General features: G+C 37.2%; 2 protein-coding genes across 4 annotated transcripts in view; one reads left to right on the forward strand and one right to left on the reverse strand.

Moving 5' to 3' along the window:
- Window positions 1-19,287, reverse strand: part of LOC128579199 (probable ubiquitin carboxyl-terminal hydrolase FAF-X) — a 294,928-nt gene that overhangs the window by 202,346 nt on the left and 73,295 nt on the right. The window lies entirely within an intron of this gene.
- The window catches only part of LOC128578958 (membrane-bound transcription factor site-2 protease-like), a 60,112-nt gene that overhangs the window by 37,367 nt on the left and 3,458 nt on the right, over window positions 1-19,287 (forward strand). The window contains 5 exon segments of the mRNA XM_053581295.1: window positions 1,183-1,394; window positions 3,871-4,054; window positions 11,785-11,879; window positions 12,302-12,497; window positions 14,414-14,489. Coding sequence (XP_053437270.1) covers window positions 1,183-1,394; window positions 3,871-4,054; window positions 11,785-11,879; window positions 12,302-12,497; window positions 14,414-14,489 — 763 coding nt within the window.

Consider the following 19,287-nt stretch of genomic DNA (forward strand, 5'->3'; position numbering starts at 1 on the left):
TAAGTTTTTTGTGCCCAGGAGTTCCACCAAGACTGCACTGCCAAACAAGTTAAATTTAAAGAGGAGTCCTTTTATTGAAGAGCTAGCTGGCGACTGCCTCGGTGTCCCAACATGGGATTTCTGAGAGCAGCCCCAAGTGCGTAAGGGGTTGGGTTTTTAAGGATTGGTCTGCATCCTGGTTGGCACGCAGGCTGTCCAGGTGCATTCAGATGGGGTAGCAAGCAAGCATTGTACAGAAGCAGAATTTTGCGGTTAGTTATACATTATACACCTTTGTTCTACTATTTTCCCCCTATACATCTTAGTTTAAGTACTTCCCCCCATACATCTTAGTTTTAGTACTTTCCCCAACTGTTATTCTTTAAAAGTCAGTCTGGGAACAGATGGTACCTCCCAGTCTGTTTCCCAGGGCGTTAGCCAAGCAAGAAATTTGGAGTGAACTAGAAGCAAGAAATTAATTAGTACTTTATCATCTATTTTGGGAATGAATTAGATTTATTTCAATTTTTTGAAAGCTTGAAGTCCGGAAATTTGCCAGCAGTTAGTCCAGGAGTTAACTGGTATTTTTCCATTTCAGCCTAGGCTTGACACCTTTCTGTCTTAGCCTAGGCCCACTAGACCTAACAAGTTTTTCTTTTCTTTTTTTTTTGTAGAGACAGAGTTTCACTTTATCACCCTTGGTAGAGTGCCATGGCATCACACAGCTCACAGCAACCTCCAACTCCTGGGCTTAGGCGATTCTCCTGCCTCAGCCTTCCGAGTAGCTGGGACTACAGGCACCCGCCACAATGCCCGGCTATTTTTTTGTTGTAGTTTGGCCAGGGCCGGGTTTGAACCCGCCACCCTTGGTATATGGGGCCAGCGCCCTGCCCTCTGAGCCACAGGTGCTGCCCACAAGTTTTTCTTTGTTTTAATCTTTTGGTTGTTTTTTAAGGGGTTTTTTTTGGGGGGAGGGTGAACAATCATGTTTATTTTATACTATGATGTATAAATAAACATAAAACATTTTTTGTTTTACAAATACTACCTCAATTTAATTTAAAGAAGAAAACAACCTCTTTTTACACTTGATTTTAGACATTCACACCCACACAGAGACACAAAGCAATAAAATAACCTCTTCTTAAGATACCATTGTGTGTTCCAAAACCCAGCACAGTTAGTTCAACGGGCATTTTTAAGTTGCTACTAACTTTTGTTTGAATAGCCCTAAAATTCAAGTATCAGTGTCATTCCACCACTGGTTGAGCAGATTGCTTTGTTTTCTCTTTTTGGGTATCTGGCATAATTTCATCCTTGCACTCTTGGGTATTTTAGCTCTTGTTCTACTTCCAGTAATTCTTTTGCCATTTTACTACACTGGAGTTGGGGTACTTATCACTGAAGTGGCTGAGGTAAATAATGGATTTATGTGGGTCATATTTTCATAGAATTTGTGGACCATATTCACCATGATATGTGAGGAATTTTATTCAGGTTTTTCTAATATGCAGAATGCTCTTTTTCTTAAAAAATTACTATTTCTATAATGTCTGAAGTAATTTGTGTACTATTTTCATAACTATAATTTCTTCCGAAGAATTTTAAATTTAAGAGACAATGATGTAAAACACATTAGCTTTTTAAAATAGATATTATTTTAGACTAGTTTTAGCTTCATGGAAAAGTTGAGAGGATAAGATTTTAAGATTTCCCATATATTCTTTGTATCCTGGACACATACAAATTGGATTTTTTTTTTAATTGTTAAATTGTAGCTGTGTACATTAGTGCAATCAAGAGGTACAATGTGCTAGTTTCTGAATACAATCTGAAATATTCTCATCAAACTGTTCAATGTAGCCTTCATGGCATTTTTTTTTTTTTTTTGTAGAGACAGAGTCTCACTGTATGGCCCTCGGTAGAGTGCCGTGACCTCACACAGCTCACAGCAACCTCCAACTCCTGGGCTTAAGCGATTCTCTTGCCTCAGCCCCCAGAGTAGCTGGGACTACAGGCGCCCGCCACAAAGCCCGGCTATTTTTTTTTTTTTGGTTGCAGTTTGGCCGGGGCCGGGTTTGAACCCGCCACCCTCGGTATATGGGGCCGATGCCCTACCGACTGAGCCACAGGCATTTTCTTAGTTACTGTATGTAGACATTTGTATTCTGCCTTTAGTAAGTTTCGCCTGTACCCATTCTAAGATGCACCGTAGGTGTGGGCTCCACCCATTTCTCTCCCTCTACCCTAACCTCCCCCCTCCCTTCTCCTTCCTTGGCCCTTTCCTCATAGTCTTGTGCTATAGTTGGGTAATAGCCTTCATGTGAAAGCTATAATGTAGCTTCATAGTACATTGAGTACATTGGATACTTTTTCTTCCATTCCTGAGATACTTTGCTAAGAAGAATATGTTCCAGCTCCATCCATGTAAACATGAAAGAGGTAAAATCTCCATCTTTCTTTAAGGCTGCATAATATTCCATGGTATACATGTACCACGATTTGCTAGTCCATTCGTGGGTTGATGGGCACTTGGGCTTCTTCCATGACTTAGCAATTATGAATTGGGCTGCAATAAACATTCTGGTACAGATGTCTTTGTTATATTGTGATTTTTGTTCTTCTGGGTATAAACCTAGTACAGAAATTATAGGATTGAATGGAAGGTCTATTTTTAGATCTCTAAGTATGCTCCATACATCCTTCCAAAAGGAACGTATTTGTGTGGATTCCCACCAGCAGTGTAGAAGTGTGCCCTTTTCGCCACACACACACACACACACACACACAATAATACTCTGGTTTCTCTTCAGATCACATAAATTTTACATACAAATTGGCTTTTTACAGTTATCATGGAAATTGTGTTTGTTCTGAGCTACAAAGATAGCATCAAGATTTTCTACCCCTTAGTTTCTTTAGAAAATGTATCATTTAGCTTTATGTCTGTATCTCTCTTTTTACCTCAAATGTATTTATTGCTAGGAAATAACTAATATAAAACCTAGCTTTGGCTTATACAAACCTACGCTTTGTAGCACAGTGGTTATGCACCAGCCACATGCACCCAGGCTGGTGGGATCAAATCCAGCCCAGGCCAGCTAAACAACAACGAATGCAACCAAAAAAACAGCCAGGCATTGTGGCTGGCACCTGTAGTCCCAGCTACTCGGGAGGAGGAGGCAAGAGAATCGCTTAAGCCCAGGAGTTGGAGGTTGAAAGCCTAAAACCTAGGCTTTCTCAAGTTAATGTCTTCAACTCTGTATTTCACTTTCTTAAACAGTAAACTACTACTATGATGGTCCTCGAGACTTTTAGTGAGATAGTAGGAACGGGAAAATTACCTGTGCGCAATTGATTTGGAAGAATGTTTATATAAGGATTTATGTTATAGTTTTATCCCTTCAAAAAGTAGGAAAACAAAGGCCATGCATAAATGCACACACACATTAATTAGCAACCTAGGAGAAATCTTATCATTTTTTTTTTTTTTTGTAGAGACAGAGTCTCACTTTATGGCCCTCGGTAGAGTGCCGTAGCCTCACACAGCTCACAGCAACCTCCAACTCCTGGGCTTAAGTGATTCTCTTGCCTCAGCCTCCCGAGTAGCTGGGACTACAGGTGCCCGCCACAACGCTCGGGAAATCTTATCATTTTAATGTTATTCATCAGCCAATGGATTTTTTTTTTTTTTTGCAACTGCCAGAAACATTGAAAATTTTAGACTTTTCTAAGATTCTATGTGTTTGTCCAAAATCATGTACTCAGTATTTTCTGAACTATTTAAGATATTCTATTTATTTAATTTTATTAAAAAAATTTATTGTTTGCTCATATTATTCTTAACTTATCTATGCACAGTATCTGATTTGGTTTTGGCCTTTCCTCAAGGACTCACCTGCCATTGGACTCAGAGGTCTTTTTGTGGGAGATCTTATCACCTATCTACAGGATTGTCCTGTTATTAATGTGCAAGATTGGAAGGAATGTCTAGATACTATAGCCTAGAAGCCTCAGATAGGCTACTGTATAAGTGCATTAACTTTGCAGCAATTAAGCTTTCCTGTTCACAGGTGCATATATTTTTTTCAATATGACATTTTAAACGCTAATACTTGTCATATCCCAATCCTTAGAATAAGTCTATGAATTTATTTTGTTCTAATCTTTTAAAAATGTATTAATAAAGTAATACAGATCCAAACTAGTAGGCATTCTTCTTGGTCAGTTGGTACTAATGTGTATATTTTCTTTATTATATATTGTTATTGAACTTCTAACAAGTTTTTTGATATCCTGCTTTAGTTTCAGGACACTAGAGACAAATTATTTATACATTTCAAAGGATCTAAGTAAGCGTTCTAACTTACTATGGCCAATAACTAAATTTCAATGATTAAATACATAATCTACTATTATTATAATTTCAGTCTGTATTTATATAAAAATATATAATCAACTTTCCTTAGAATTATTTTAGAAAAGATAAAATACTGAAAGTTAATAAGTAAATAACAGATATAACCATACATGTATATTTTATATTATTGTTTATCAAGAATTTTCTTGGAGATTCTGATGGAGAAAGACAGACAACGTTGCAGTCGGCATACAAAAAGGAAGTCCAAAATTGTAGGTACAAATATTAGCTAAATGGATGGTGCCATATCCAAAGCCAACTGGAATACTCCTCATGACATGTGATAGTATTTCTTCAAATTACATGTGTTGATTTTTCTCCAGGTGAACCAACTTATTTTGGTTGATGCCTTCAACTCTGAATATCAGCCCTCCACTTATTCCTGCAAAATTATAGGACCTGTTTTATTGATAGTATTGAAAAAAATACAAGTTATGCTCACAGATTATCTTTTTTTGTCTTTTTTTTTTTTAGACAGAGTCTCATTTTGTTGCTCCTGGTAGAGTGCTGTGGTGTCACAGCTCACAGAAACTTTGAACTCTTGGGCTTAAGCGATTCTCTTGTCTCCACCTCCCAAGTAGTTGGGACTACAAGTGCCCGCCACAACACCCAGCTATTTTTTTTTTGTTTGTTTGTTTGTTTTGTTGCATTTGTCTTTGTTGGTTAGCTAGTCCTAGCAGCCTGAACCCCTGTAGAACAGGGGTTATGTGGCCAGCATTGTAACCCCTGTGCTACAGTTGCCAAGCCAGATTACCTTTTTATTTATTTATTTAATTTTAATTGTTTTTTTTAGGCTAATCAAGTGAAGCAATGGGAGTGGAGAAGGAACAAAGGAACATATTATCATTTTTTGATTTTAGAATATTATGGGGATATAAATGTTTTGCTCACGTAAATAGCTTTTTACAATTTGAGGGTTAGTGTCTAAAAATGTCCATTGGTATTTATTTACAGCTACTGTTTTAAAAAAGTAAGAATAGGGGCGGCGCCTGTGGTTCAGTGAGTAGGGCGCCGGCCCCATATGCCGAGGGTGGTGGGTTCAAACCCAGCCCCAGCCAAACTGCAACAAAAAAATAGCTGGGCGTTGTGGTGGGTGCCTGTAGTCCCAGCTGCTCAGGAGGCTGAGGCAAGAGAATCACATAAGCCCAAGAGCTGGAGGTTGCTGTGAGCTGTGTGATGCCACGGCACTCTACCGAGGGCAATAAAGTGAGACTCTGTCTCTACAAAAAAAAAAATAAATAAAAAGTAAGAATAAATTTTTTAGCAAAGTATTGTGTGTGGCCAAGGAAAAGCAGTGAGAAACAACTGAAAAATAAATTTTCTTCTAAATACAAATAATTTTTTAAGTCTTTTACAGAAACTTTTTTGAGACAAGAGCCTCAAGCTGTACCCTGGGTAGAGTGCGGTGGCATTACAGCTCACAGCAACCTCCAATTCCTGGGCTCAAACGATTCTCCTGCCTCCCCCTCCTCCCAACTAGCTGTGACTACAGGCGCCAGCCACAACGCCTTGCTATTTTTTGGTTGCAACCATCATTGTTGTTTGCTGGGCCCCAGCTGGGTTTGAACCCGCCAGCTTAGGTGTATGTGGCTGGTGCCTTAGCCGCTTGAGCCACAGGTACCACACCTTTTTACAGAAACTTTTAAGCATATATTAAAAGTTAAGAGAATGGTAATTAACCTTCATACATTTTTCTTTGAGCTTTAGCAGTTACTTATTACTTATCAACATCTTGCTAATTTTTCAATCACCTGATTTTTTTCAGGCATCCTGTCTTTATATCCATTAATGTCAGTGAGCATCTTTAATAGATAATTTTAAAAAATGTGACCACAGTATTTTTATAACACCTAAAATGATTAATATTAATTCCTTATTAAGTTGTATTCAGTTTTCCTAGATGTGTGTAGAGTTAGTTTCATTTATTGCTATATCTATACATCTATTTTAATTTGCCATGATTTTCACTATTGCAATGTCATGAATTTATTAAAGAAACTGAGTCATTGGTTTGTAGAATTTCTTTTTTTTTTTTTTTTGGCCAGGGCTAGGTTTGAACCCACCACCTCCGGCATATGGGACCGGCACCCTACTCCTTGAGCCACAGGTGCTGCCTAGAATTTCTGACAATCTGGATTTATCTGGTTTGTGTGTGTCCTCCAAATTTCCAAGTGTACAATATAAGATTATTGTACACTTGAGTAGATTTATAAAAACTTGATTACCAATGTTACATTACTGTGAAGCTCCTTACTTTAGGAGCTGCACGGTATCTGGTTGTGTTATTTCTGGTAATATTGAGATTGTTTAGTAATTGTTACCTATTATTTTCCAAAATCTCTCAAATGACAGAAATTAATATATAACTTGCAGTATTGTCTTTGCTATGAAAAATAATCCATTATTTTACACTGTAAGCCTTTAATCATTTTTCTATAGTTCTTATAAACATAAACTATTTTAGTGTGTTAGGCTAAAAGTAGCTCAATATTAATCAATAGATGTGCTTCTAAAAGGAATCTTGGTGATCATTAAATCATTAAAAATATATATTAGAGTAATTATAATATCAGGGCAGACAATTGGAGTTATGAATATTTAAGAAAGCCATTGCTATGAACTGAATTCTTCCCTCTCAAAACTCATAAAGAGAAAATAGAACTATATCTTACACACACGTCCATCAAGAAGAAGGCCCAACAGCATGTTAGGAAGAGAATCTTGACAGACTGGCCTTCTGATGTTGTGCTTACAGCTTCCAGAACCATAGCAAAATAAATGTATGTTGTTTAAGCCATATTATCTGTGGTAGTTTGTAATTATCTGTGGTAGTTTGTGGCTGCCTGAGTTAATATAAGTTTTGGTAACAGGAGTGTTTTCGTGTAACAAATAAGTTAAAAATATGGAAGTGGCTCTGGAACTGGGTAGAGGGTGGAGGCTGGAGGAGTTTTGATGTGAATGCTGGAGAAGCTTAGGTTGCCATCAACAGGATGTTAGTAAAATTATGAACATTAAACTTCATCCTGGCAAAATGTCAGAATTAAGAAAAACATTGGAAACTAGAAAAAATACATTTTTCTTTTCACATATAAAGAATTTGGCTGAACTATTGTTTAGTGTTTGCTGTAAGATATGACTTGTGATGATGAAAGTGAACATTAAGCTGAAGAGAGTTCTAAGCCAAGTGTTGAGGAATTTGGCTTATGAATGTACTTTAAAGTAAGGAGAGAGAGGGTGGCACCTGTGGCTCAGTGAGTAGGGCCCCGGCCCCATATACTGAGGGTAGTGGGTTCAAACCCAGCCTCGGCCAAACTGCAACCAAAAAATAGCCGGGTGTTGTGGTGGGTGCCTGTAGTCCCAGCTGCTCGGGAGGCTGAGGCAAGAGAATCGCGTAAGCCCAAGAGTTAGAGGTTGCTGTGAGCCGTGTAACACCATGGCAGTCTACCCGAGGGCAGTACAGTGAGACTCTGTCTCTACAAAAAAAAAAAAAGTAAGGAGAGAGAGATTAATCTAAGTTGGAACTATTAAGCAAAAGGGAATCAAAACTGAAAGATCTGGAGAAGTTTGCTCATACATACTGTAAAAAAAAAAATGAAAAAGCTGGTGTGGAAACACTGACAGTTTGAAGAGAAAAAGAGATGAGACAAAATGTATTATCACTGTCAGTCTTTCCGGGGGAAACATGAGATAGAAGGCAAGTCAGAAATCATCACAGTGACCACCTTGATTTTAACAGATAATATAGCCTTCATTTAAAGTTTTGAGGGCAAAATGTCCTGCAGATTCATAGTGTTGGAGCATTAAGAGCCTTGGGGATAGAGCCACATTATGACAAAATTGCAGGAGTTAGAGATATGGGGTTAACACTATTGCCCTTCTAGGCCTGTGAGACAAAGAATCAAGTCAAAAAGAAAATTCCCAATTCTTAAGATAGCATGGAATTTGTGTTGCTAAGTATCGAACTTGGTTTAGATCCATCAGCCCTTTATTTTATTTATTTATTTTTTTGTAGAGACAGAGTCTCACTTTATGGCCCTCGGTAGAGTGCCGTGGCCTCACACAGCTCACAGCAACCTCCAACTCCTGGGCTTAAGCGATTCTCCTGCCTCAGCCTCCCGAGTAGCTGGGACTACAGGCGCCCGCCACAACGCCCGGCTATTTTTTGGTTGCAGTTTGGCCGGGGCCGGGTTTGAACCCGCCACCCTTGGCATATGGGGCCGGCGCCTTACCGACTGAGCCACAGGCACCGCCCAGCCCTTTATTTTTTTATTCTGATTTCTCCCTTTTGAAATGTGAATAACTGCCCCGGTTCTGTTCTATTGTTTTTCACAAGTACACAGCTATCAGGTCTCACAGGCTAAGTACTGGAGAAGAACCATGTCTTAGGATGAATTATGCCTCAGTTCTCACTCATATGTGGTTTAGATGGTATTTATATGAAACTTGGGATTTTGGGCGGCGCCTGTGGCTCAGTCAGTAAGGCGCCGGCCCCATATACCGAGGGTGGCGGGTTCAAACCCAGACCCGGCTGAACTGCAACCAAAAAATAGCCGGGCGTTGTGGCGGGCGCCTGTAGTCCCAGCTGCTCGGGAGGCTGAGGCAGGAGAATCGCTTGAGCCCAGGAGTTGGAGGTTGCTGTGAGCTGTGTGAGGCCACGGCACTCTACCGAGGGCCATAAAGTGAGACTCTGTCTCTACAAAAAAAAAAAAAAAAACTTGGGATTTTACACTTTGGAGCTGATGCTGGAATGAGTTAAGATTTTTAGGACTATTGGTAAAAATAGTATATTTTCCACGTGGGAAATACATGAAAATTTGGGTGACTAATGGTAGAAAGTTATGAACTGAGATATGCCCCATTCAAATTTATATGTTGAAACCCTAACCATATTGTGAATGTATTTAGAGATAGAAACTGTAAGTAGGTAATGCTGAGTGAGATCTTAAGAATGGAGACCTATTCAATACAATTAATGTCCTTATAAGAAGAGGAAGAGAGATTAGAACTCTCTATATATCTTACTCCAATGCAAGAAGACAGCCAACACCATGCCAAGAAAAGAGCCCTCACTAGAAGAGGACATCATACTAGCACCCTGATCTTGAGCTTCCATCTGTCTAGAACTTTGAGTAAATACACCTCTATTGTTTTAGCTGCCCAGTCTTTGGTATTTTGTTCTGACAGCCCAACCTTAGAAAGCCACAGGTCAGTAGCAGTTTACATTTATTAGGCAGCTGTTTTTGCTTCTTTTTATTAATAGCTGTGAAAGATATGCCCAAACTTACTTAAGAGATATACGTATCCAGTTTATAATAGAATTCAGCATTCTTTGTACAGATTGTACAAAGAATTTTTCTTTGTACAGATTTTTGTACAAAACTGCTTCTTTAGCCAAATTGTAAAACTTCTGCAATCGGGCAGTGCCTGTAGCTCAAGGAGTAGGATGCTGGTCCCATATGCCGGAGGTGGCGGTTTCAAACCCAGCCCTGGCCAAAAAAAAAAAAAAAAAACCCACAAAAAAAACTTCTACACTTAACATTTTCTTTCTTTTTTTTTTTGCAGTTTTTGGCTGAGGCTGGGTTTGTACCTGCCACCTCTGACATATGGGGCCGGTGCCCTACTCTTTGAGCCACAGGTGCCCCACTAACCTTAACATTTTCTAACTATCTTTACTGGCTTGGGTTAAGTTAACGCTTATCTCTTCCAGTTTTTTTTTTTTTTGTAGAGACAGAGTTTCACTTTATGGCCCTCGGTAGAGTGCCGTGGCCTCACACAGCTCACAGCAACCTCCAACTCCTGGGCTTAAGTGATTCTCTTGCCTCAGCCTCCCAAGTAGCTGGGACTACAGGCGCCCGCCACAACGCCCAGCTATTTTTTGGTTGCAGTTTGGCCGGGGCCGGGTTTGAACCCGCCACCCTCGGTATATGGGGCCGGCGCCTTCCCGACTGAGCCACAGGCACCGCCCCTCTTCCAGTTTTTTAAGTCTGTGAATGCTTCCTGGAACTCCCATTGCAGTATTTGGATCGACCTCTCATGTTTAATAGAAAATAGAATTACAGTGACCTTTTTTGACTGCTAATTTTAATGTAAAAATTATCTATAAAATCCCCACATTATAGCTAAAGAGTTGAGCCACAAAACTGCTTCAGTACCAAAGTCTGAAACTAGATTAGTAAAAGTCAATAGAAAAATGCTGAGTTTAGTTGTCTTATGGAAACTAAAATCTTAATCTTTATTGGAAAATTTTCCATGTATTTAGTCTTGCCATGAATTTGGTTGAAATTATCACTATAAAACAGCCTAACCCAGAGATCCAACATGGGGTAAAAGTCCCAATTCCAACAGATAGGCTAATTTTGACATATGTGGCATATTTTTAAAAAATTTAATTGCTTTCCAGAGTTTATAAATGAAGAAATTTCATATAGAAGTCCAGATAATATGGGTTTTTTTTTTGGAGAAGAATCTGGCAATACTGACCCGAATATTGCCTGAAACCCTTGGAAAGGAGAATAGTGCTATTTAATTCCTTTTTCCTGCGTGTTATCCGCTTCATTTATTTGATGTGTGTGACCCCTTTAAACATTAGTATTTTCTTTTTTTTTGTAGAGACAGTTTCACTTTATGGCCCTCAGTAGAGTGCCGTGGCCTCACACAGCTCACAGCAACCTCCAACTCCTGGGCCCAAGCGATTCTCTTGCCTCAGCCTCCCGAGTAGCTGGGACTACAGGTGCCCACCACAACACCCAGCTATTTTTTGGTTGCAGTTTGGCCGGGGCTGGGTTCGAACCCACCACCCTCGGCATATGAGGCCGGCACCTTACCGACTGAGCCACAGGCGCCGCCCTAAACATTTGTATTTTCAATGTTAATGCTCACTTGTATCAAAATGTATTAACAATAGTACCAGTACTGTCAAATTTTTTATTTCTGATTATGTGTTTGCATAGTCCTACATGAGAAATTGATTTTAGTTTTTAGTTAATTTTTAAAAATAATTGTTCATGAGGCATAGAACATCATTTATATATTATAATAATAATGTTGGGTTGTTAGCATATTTGCATATAATAATGGCTCATTAAATATTTAATGTCGACAAACCAGAAATATTGCTATGAAACCTACAGAGATTCTTGCAGTCTAGGTTGATGTATATGTCAGTTTATTTGAAAATAGTGTTACTTTTAGATTAGAAATTTTGTGTATTCCCTTTTCTTAGTATAAAATAAAACACTGCAGCAAGTAAAATCAAACTGCACTCCATACAGTTGTTTCTGAATTCATAAACCATTTTGTTTAGTCCATTTAGTCTTGGGAAAAAAACTGCTAAAAGAAAACAACTATTATTCTGTGGAACAGATTCTGAAACTATTTCTCTTTAGCATACAAGCGACTAGATGGTTCAATCGAATGTTGTAACAATCACAGCCTCAGAGACGTGTGCTTCTCCTACAGAAATAATCTTAATAAGCATTTGGTAAGTTCTTGAAATAATAGTTTTGTTTGTTTTAAGTAAGTATGACAAAAATATGTAGAATTAAAGAAGGATCTTTGAAAATGTTTCCTCTTTATACCGTTTGTTAAAATTTTACTATTTATTTATGGGATACACAGATATATATTGCATAGTGGCAAACTCTGAGCATATATAGTAACCATTATGTAATTTCTTTCGATGTTACATTTCTTTGATAGTCTTTAAAATATTATCTTATTTGGTTTATATTCTATTTGAATCCAGTTATATTCTATTTGAATCTATTTGGTATACATAATGTCATATCTTTTATATAAGGTATATTACCATTATGCTATATGTGCAAAAGATACTAAAGGCATTTAACTTGGATTCTTTTGTTAATAAATTACTTAATAATGACTAATTTATTTTATTTCTAGCATACTTATCTTTCTGCATGGAAAGCAGTTAAAGCCACCCAAGTTTGTAGAACCAATCAAGATTGTAAAAAAGGCTCAAATTCAAATTTCTGCATCGTGTCTTCTTTGAGAATTGACACTCGCTTAATAAAAGTGAAACATTCATCTGAAATTCATATGTTGTACATAAGACGTCCACTGCACCTTCATTACACAGGTGGGTATCGTTACTCTCAGAAAAGCATTATCACTTATATTCGAAATGGTAAAAATTCAGTGCCAGTCCCTGCATTGATTTTTGCTTATGACTAAGCACTTACCAAGTTTTAACTTGTTCTTATAAACATTAAATTAAACTTTGGCAGTAGAAAAAAACCTGAGTTTATAAAGAGGCTAAAACCCATCCCTGCCAAAGGATAACATTTTTTCTTCACTACCTTTTTTTTTTTTTTATTGTTGGGGATTCATTGAGGATACAACAAGCCAGGTTACACTGATTGCAATTGGTAGGTAAAGTCCCTCTTGCAATCATGTCTTGCCCCCATAAAGTGTCTTCACCACCTTTTATGCCTCCAGCAAATAAATGATTATGAAATTTACTCAAGCTCCCCAGTGATGCGAAGAGTAGCATACCTTAAAGAATTTTAGGATGTAGGGTGGTGCCTGTGGCTCAAGGAGTAGGGCACCGGTCCCATATGCCAGAGGTGGTGGGTTCAACCCCAGCCCCGGCCAAAAACCACAAAAAAAAAAAAAAAAAATGAATTTTAGGATGTAGAGAGATGGGACCAAAAAATCATTTTTCATATGAATTTTATATAAATACAATTTCAAAATGGTATCAGTATAACTGTTTAACAATGGTAGTCTTGGACTAAGTGTATAACTTCTCCATGTGACTGAAGATTGTGTAATGTATTTCATATTGCTTTAATTTTTGTTACTTTCTTTTTTTGAGATAGGGTCTTTGTTACCCTTGGTAGAGTACTGTGGCATCACAGCTCACAGTAACCTCACACTCCAGGGCTTAAGCGATCCTCTTGCCTCAGCCTCCAGAGTAGCTGGGACTATAGGCATCTGCCACAATGCCTGGGTATTTTTAGAGACTGGGTCTCACTCTTGCTTAGGCTGGTCTCGAATTTGGGAGCTCAGACAATCCACCCAGAAAGTAGAATTCTTTAGTACAGGGTCCCTGTACTAAATTCATCATGAATGAAGCAATATTCCCAACTAGAGTAATTTAGAAGTATGTACTTTGGGTTCTGCTTAATTATAGGAGAGGAATTTTAGGGTGGTGCCTGTAGCTCAAGCCACTTATGTGCCAGCCACGTACACTAGAGCTGGTGGGTTCGAATCCAGCCCAGGCCTGCCAAACAGCAATGACAACTACAACCAAAAAATACCTGGGCATAGTGGGGGGCGCCTGTAGTCCCAGCTACTTGGGAGGCTGAGGCAAGAGAATCACTTAAGCCTAGGAGTGTGAGGTTGCTGTGAGCTGTGATGCCATGGCACTCTACCCAGGGGGATAGCTTGAGGCTCTATCTCCAAAAAAAAAAAAAAAAGAGGAATTTTATATGTTTGAAAAATACTGGGTTGTGAAATTCAAAGTAGAAGAAACTTTAATAATCTTTTGCTCCTGTGTAAGTTGTGAGTAGCTGAGACCAGAATGTTAAGTTTCACAGTTAGAGTAACGTAATTTTAAGGTTCACAGGGTAAGAACTAGGTTATTAAATTCTAGGTTATATTTTCCAGCCATGTTCTGCATTTGGTAATCATATTTGGTATGTAATTTAAGGGATTCAAATTTCTACATTTCATTGTTCTTTTTTTTTTTTTTTTTGGTTTTTGGCCGGGCCTAGGTTTGAACCCACCACCTCCAGCATATGGGACCAGCGCCCTACTCCTTGAGCCACAGGCGCTGCCCCATTTCATTGTTTTGTAGATGTTCTAATATAATCATTTATTTGTATGAATGAGCTATATACCCTGTCTGCAAACACCTGAGAAGAGCTTTGCTTAGCCAGTTTAATAAGCTAGCTAAGTATTGGGTCAGATTTTGGAAAGTTTGGCTAAATATTAATAAAATTCTTAATGCTTTTTTCTTGGTGGGCTGAATAACTTTTCTCTCTCTTTTAGTAAGTATAACCAGTTTTATTCCACGTTTCAACTTTCTAAGCACAGATTTGCCAATGATTGTGGAGACGTTTGTCAAGTATACTTTCTAGTGTGAAATGTTCAAAAGTGTGCTACTTGGAGCTTGAGGAATGTTGCCATGATTACTGCATTTATAGACCTTACAAGTATCAATTAAGGTTAACAGTTTTCAAGGTGGTTTTATTGCTGAAAGGAATCAGATTATGCCTTGGATGGAGAAAGAAGAGAAAGATTAATAGTAGAAGAAGAAAGGTTAAGTTAAAAAGGAACAAACTCAGAATACAAGTAAACAGTTGCACATACAGATTACCAATTTTTATTTTAAGTAAGTTTTATTTATTTATTTATTTTTATTTTATTTTTTGCAATTTTTGGCTGGGGCTGAGTTTGAACCCGCCAGCTCCAGCATATGGGCCGTCGCCCTACCCTTTGAGCCATAGGTGCCACCCCTCAAGTAAGTTTTAAAAAGATGAAGACCTCGGGGCACTTATGGCTCAGTCGGTAGGGCGCTGGCCCCATATACCAAGGGTGGTGGTTTCAAACCCAGCCCTGGCCAAACTGCAACAAAAAAAAGAAAATAGCCGGGCATTGTGGTGGGCACCTGTAGTCCCAGCTACTCAGGAGGCTGAGGCAAGAGAATCGCCGAAGCACAGGAGTTGGAGGTTGCTGTGAGCTGTGTGATGCCACGGCACTCTAATGAGGGTGACAAAGTGAGACTCTACAAAAAAAAAAAAAAAAAAAGATGAAGACCTTTGTCTAGGGAGACAATGATTCTGCCTAAATGGAAGATTCATATGCATTATCAGGAATTGTGTAGAACTGTTTACTGGTTCTAAGGAGGAGTGGGTAAGGAAATTGAAACTAGCGTCCACTATTAAATAAAAAAGACTGGACTCTTTGGCACATTTTTATGTTTATAATATGTATTTTTTACAATTGACTACCATGTATAAGTCAAATAAACTAATTTGAAAGGTTTATTTTTATTTTGAATTTTTTTTCTGTGATTTGCTTATAAAAATCAAGTTGAAAAGTACGTGGTTCTTTCAAAAATACGTATAATAAAAACAGTTCTAATACTCTCTAGTTTATCTGAGAGATTTTATGTTATATGAAATTAAAAACTATTCAAGGATCAAAATTCTATGTTTCCTACTATAAATTACTTTATGTGGTTGAAAAAGAATTTTACTATTTTTTTCTTGGTGTAGTATTGAAGGTGGGCTTAGCAAATGTTTTACTCTAATAGCCAGACAATAATATTTTATGTCTTGTGGGTCATACAGTCTTTCACAAATGATCACTTCTGTTATCAATGTGAAAGTAATCATAGGAAATATAAAATAGGGAAAAATCATGACTTGTCTTGAAAAAAATCATGTGTTGCATTGAACTCTATTTACAAAACCAAATGGAAGTCTGGATTTTATATTATATTGACCTTTGCTTTGACTTACCTTCTTGAAAATTTATTTAAAAATAGCTTAATATGAAATGGTTGGTATTTTAATCTTTCTAAAATTTTAAACTTGACTATAGTATAAACACATTCTTTTTTCAATGGGTTTCGGTTTCTGAGGGATTTTGTGTTTTTGTTAAAATTGCATATCAAAATATTAAGGGTGTACAGATGTTTTTCATAGCTGGCTTGAGTCAGAGCTACAAGTGTGCTTTTCATCTGAATAGTGCTCATTGTACTCTGTTTCCAATTACTTTTGCTTTCCTCAATGTACTTGTATACTTATCAGTTAGTTTGAGCATATTTGAGAGTGCATTTGGTATTTGTTTTTCTGTTCTTGAGATACTTCAATTAGGATAGTTGTCTTCAGATCCTTCTAAATTGCTACAGAAGGTATTAATTTATCCTTATTTATGGCTGAGGAGTCCTTCATGGTACACATAAATCACACTTTGTTAATCCATTCATAAATTGCCTTTGGTCAATTCCACATCTGTACAATTTATACAATAAATATCCAAGGGCAAGTATCTTTTTGAATAAAATGGCTTTTTTCCTTGTTTGGTTAGATACTAATGGGATTGCTGGATTGAAAGGTAGGTTTAAGTTCCTGAAGTACCTTAAGTAGGTACTTGAAGTTCTTTGAGAAATGTTCATTCTGTTTTCCAGAGGGTTTGCCCTAATTTGCTGTCTCACCAACAATGTATAAGCATTCCTTTCTCTCTGCATCCATGCCAGCATCTGTTGTTTTTTGATTTTTTAATAGAAGGCATTCTGACGAGGGTAAGGTGAAATATCATTATGCTTTTAATTTACCTTTCCTGAGAACTAGTGATACTGAGCATTTTTTCATATATTTGTTAGTAATGACTAACTATCCCTATCTTCTGGAAAAACTTCTGTTTGTGTCTTCTGCCCACTTTTTAAGGGGATCATTTAAGTATTTCTGATTTGTTTGAGTTCTTTGTAAATTCTAGTTATTAGCTTTTTATCAGAAATATAGATCGTGGATTTTTTTCCTCCATTCTCTAGGTTGTCTCTTTCTCTGTTGATTATTTCCTTAGCTGTGAAGAAGCTTTTTTTTTTTTTTTTGTAGAGATAGAGTCTCACTTTACCGCCTTCAGTAGAGTGCCATGATGTCACAGGACTCACAGCAACCTCTAACTCTTGGGCTTCAGCGATTCTCTTGCTTCAGCCTCCCGCCAAAACGCCTGGCTATTTTTTGGTTGCAGTTCAGCCATGGCTGGGTTTGAACCTGCCACCCTCGGTATATGGGGTCGGCACCCTACTCACTGAGCCACAGGCACCACCTGAAGCTTTTTAATTTAATCAAGTCCCACCCCACTTTTTTTCTTGCTGCTGTAAATTCCATTGAGGTATTAAGTCTAAATTCTCTGTCTAGAACAACTTAAAGAGTTTATCCTTCATTTTCTTCAAGAATTATAATGGTCGCCTGTCTTACATTTAGGTCTTTTATCCATCTTGGATTAATTTCTGTGACTGGTAAATAAGGCACCTATTTCAGTCTTCTGCATGTGGCCATTTAATTTTCTCAGCACCCTTTGTTAAATAGTGTTTCTTTTCCCAATGTGTGTTGTCATCTGCTTTGTCAAAGATCACTTGGTTGTAGGAAGATAGTTTTATATCCAGGTTCTCTCTTCTGTTCCATTGGTCTATATCTCTATTTTTGTGCCAGTATCATGCTGTTTCAATTACTATAGCCTTGAAGTCTCCTAATGTGACATCTCCAGCTTTATTCTTTTTTCTTAGGATTGCTTTGGCTATTTAGGCTCTTTTCTGGTTTAGTAAAAGGATAGAGTTATTTTTTCTAGATCTGTGAAATATGCTGTTGGTATTTTGATGGGGTTACATTGAATCTGTAAATTGCTTTTTGTAATATGGACATTTTAATGATCTTGATTTTACCAATCTGTGAGCAAGACAGGTTTTCCCATTGTGTTGTCCACAATTTTTTTTCCCCAGAGCTTTTAGTTCTCTTTGTAGAGACCTTTCTTCTCTTGTAAGTATATTCCTAGGGTTTTTTTGTTTTTGTTTGTTTTGTCTTTTCTACTTATATGAATGATATTGAGTCTTTCATTGGATTCTTGGGTTGAATGTTATTACTATATAGAAATGCCACTGATTTGTGTACAATGATTTTAAAGAAACTCTTAACAGAGTTTTGTGGATTTTCTAGATAAAAGATCATATCATCAGCAAAAAGTGATGATTTGATTTCTTATTTCCTGATTTAGATACCTTCTTTCTTTTGCTTTATTGAATGCTCTGGATAAGACTTCATCACTTTGCTGAATAGAATTTTTGACCACTGGCACCTTTATCTCATTCCAGTTCTAAATAAAAATGCTTTCAGCTTTTCCCATTCAGTATGATCTGGTTGTGAATTTGTCATATATGGCTTTATAACTTTGAGGTATGTTCCTTCAATGCCTACTTTGTTGTGGTTTTTTTATTAAGGGTGCTGGATTTGGTCAAATGATTTTTTTACAGCTGTCGAAATTCTCATATGGTCTTTTTGCTTCTGTCTGAGGTGAATCACATTTCATTGATTTATATAATGTTGCGCCATCCTTGAATTCCTGGGATGGAACCCACATGGACATGGTGGATTACTTTTTTGATGGGCTGTTAAATTCATTATGTAATAGTTTATTAAGTATTTTTTCATCTATATTCATAAGGGATATTTTGTTGTTGTTGTGTCCTTAATCATCTTTCATATCAGTGTGATATTGCCTTTGTGGAATAAATGGAAGAGATTTCTTCCTTCTCAATTTTATGGAATAATTTCTATTTTATGGGTACTAAGTCCTTGTAGGCATGGAATAATTCAGTTGTGAATCCATCTCATCTAGGCTTTTTTTTTTTTAGAAGACTTTATTAAAACTTCAAACTTAATACTCAATATTGGTCTCTTTCGGGATTTCATTTCTTCTTGCTTGAATCTTGGAAGGTTGTGTGTTTCCAGTAATGTATCCTTGTTCTCTTTATTTTCTACTTTATATGTGTAAAGATTTTTACAGTATTCATGGATAACTTTTTTAAATTCTTCTGAGCTATCAGTTGTAGTATCTTCTTTTATTCATTTCTGATTGGGCTAATTTACATCCTTTTCTATTCCTGGTTTTTCTAGCAAGAGTTCTGTCAGTATTGTCTAAGAATTATATCAATCTTGTTTATCTTTTCCAAAAAAACCAACTATTTTTTACATTGTAAACAATGTTATAAAAATATTGTTTTTTTTTCCTTTTTTTGTATATATTTTTAAAATTTTCTATTTTGTTTAATTTGCTTTGACCACTGTTATTTGCTTTTTCTTTTTTGTAGAGACAGAGTGTCACTCTACTGCCCTCGGTAGAGTGCCATGACGTCACAG

This window comes from Nycticebus coucang, chromosome Y (genome assembly GCF_027406575.1).
Source record: "Nycticebus coucang isolate mNycCou1 chromosome Y, mNycCou1.pri, whole genome shotgun sequence".
Taxonomy (NCBI): Eukaryota; Metazoa; Chordata; class Mammalia; order Primates; family Lorisidae; genus Nycticebus; species Nycticebus coucang.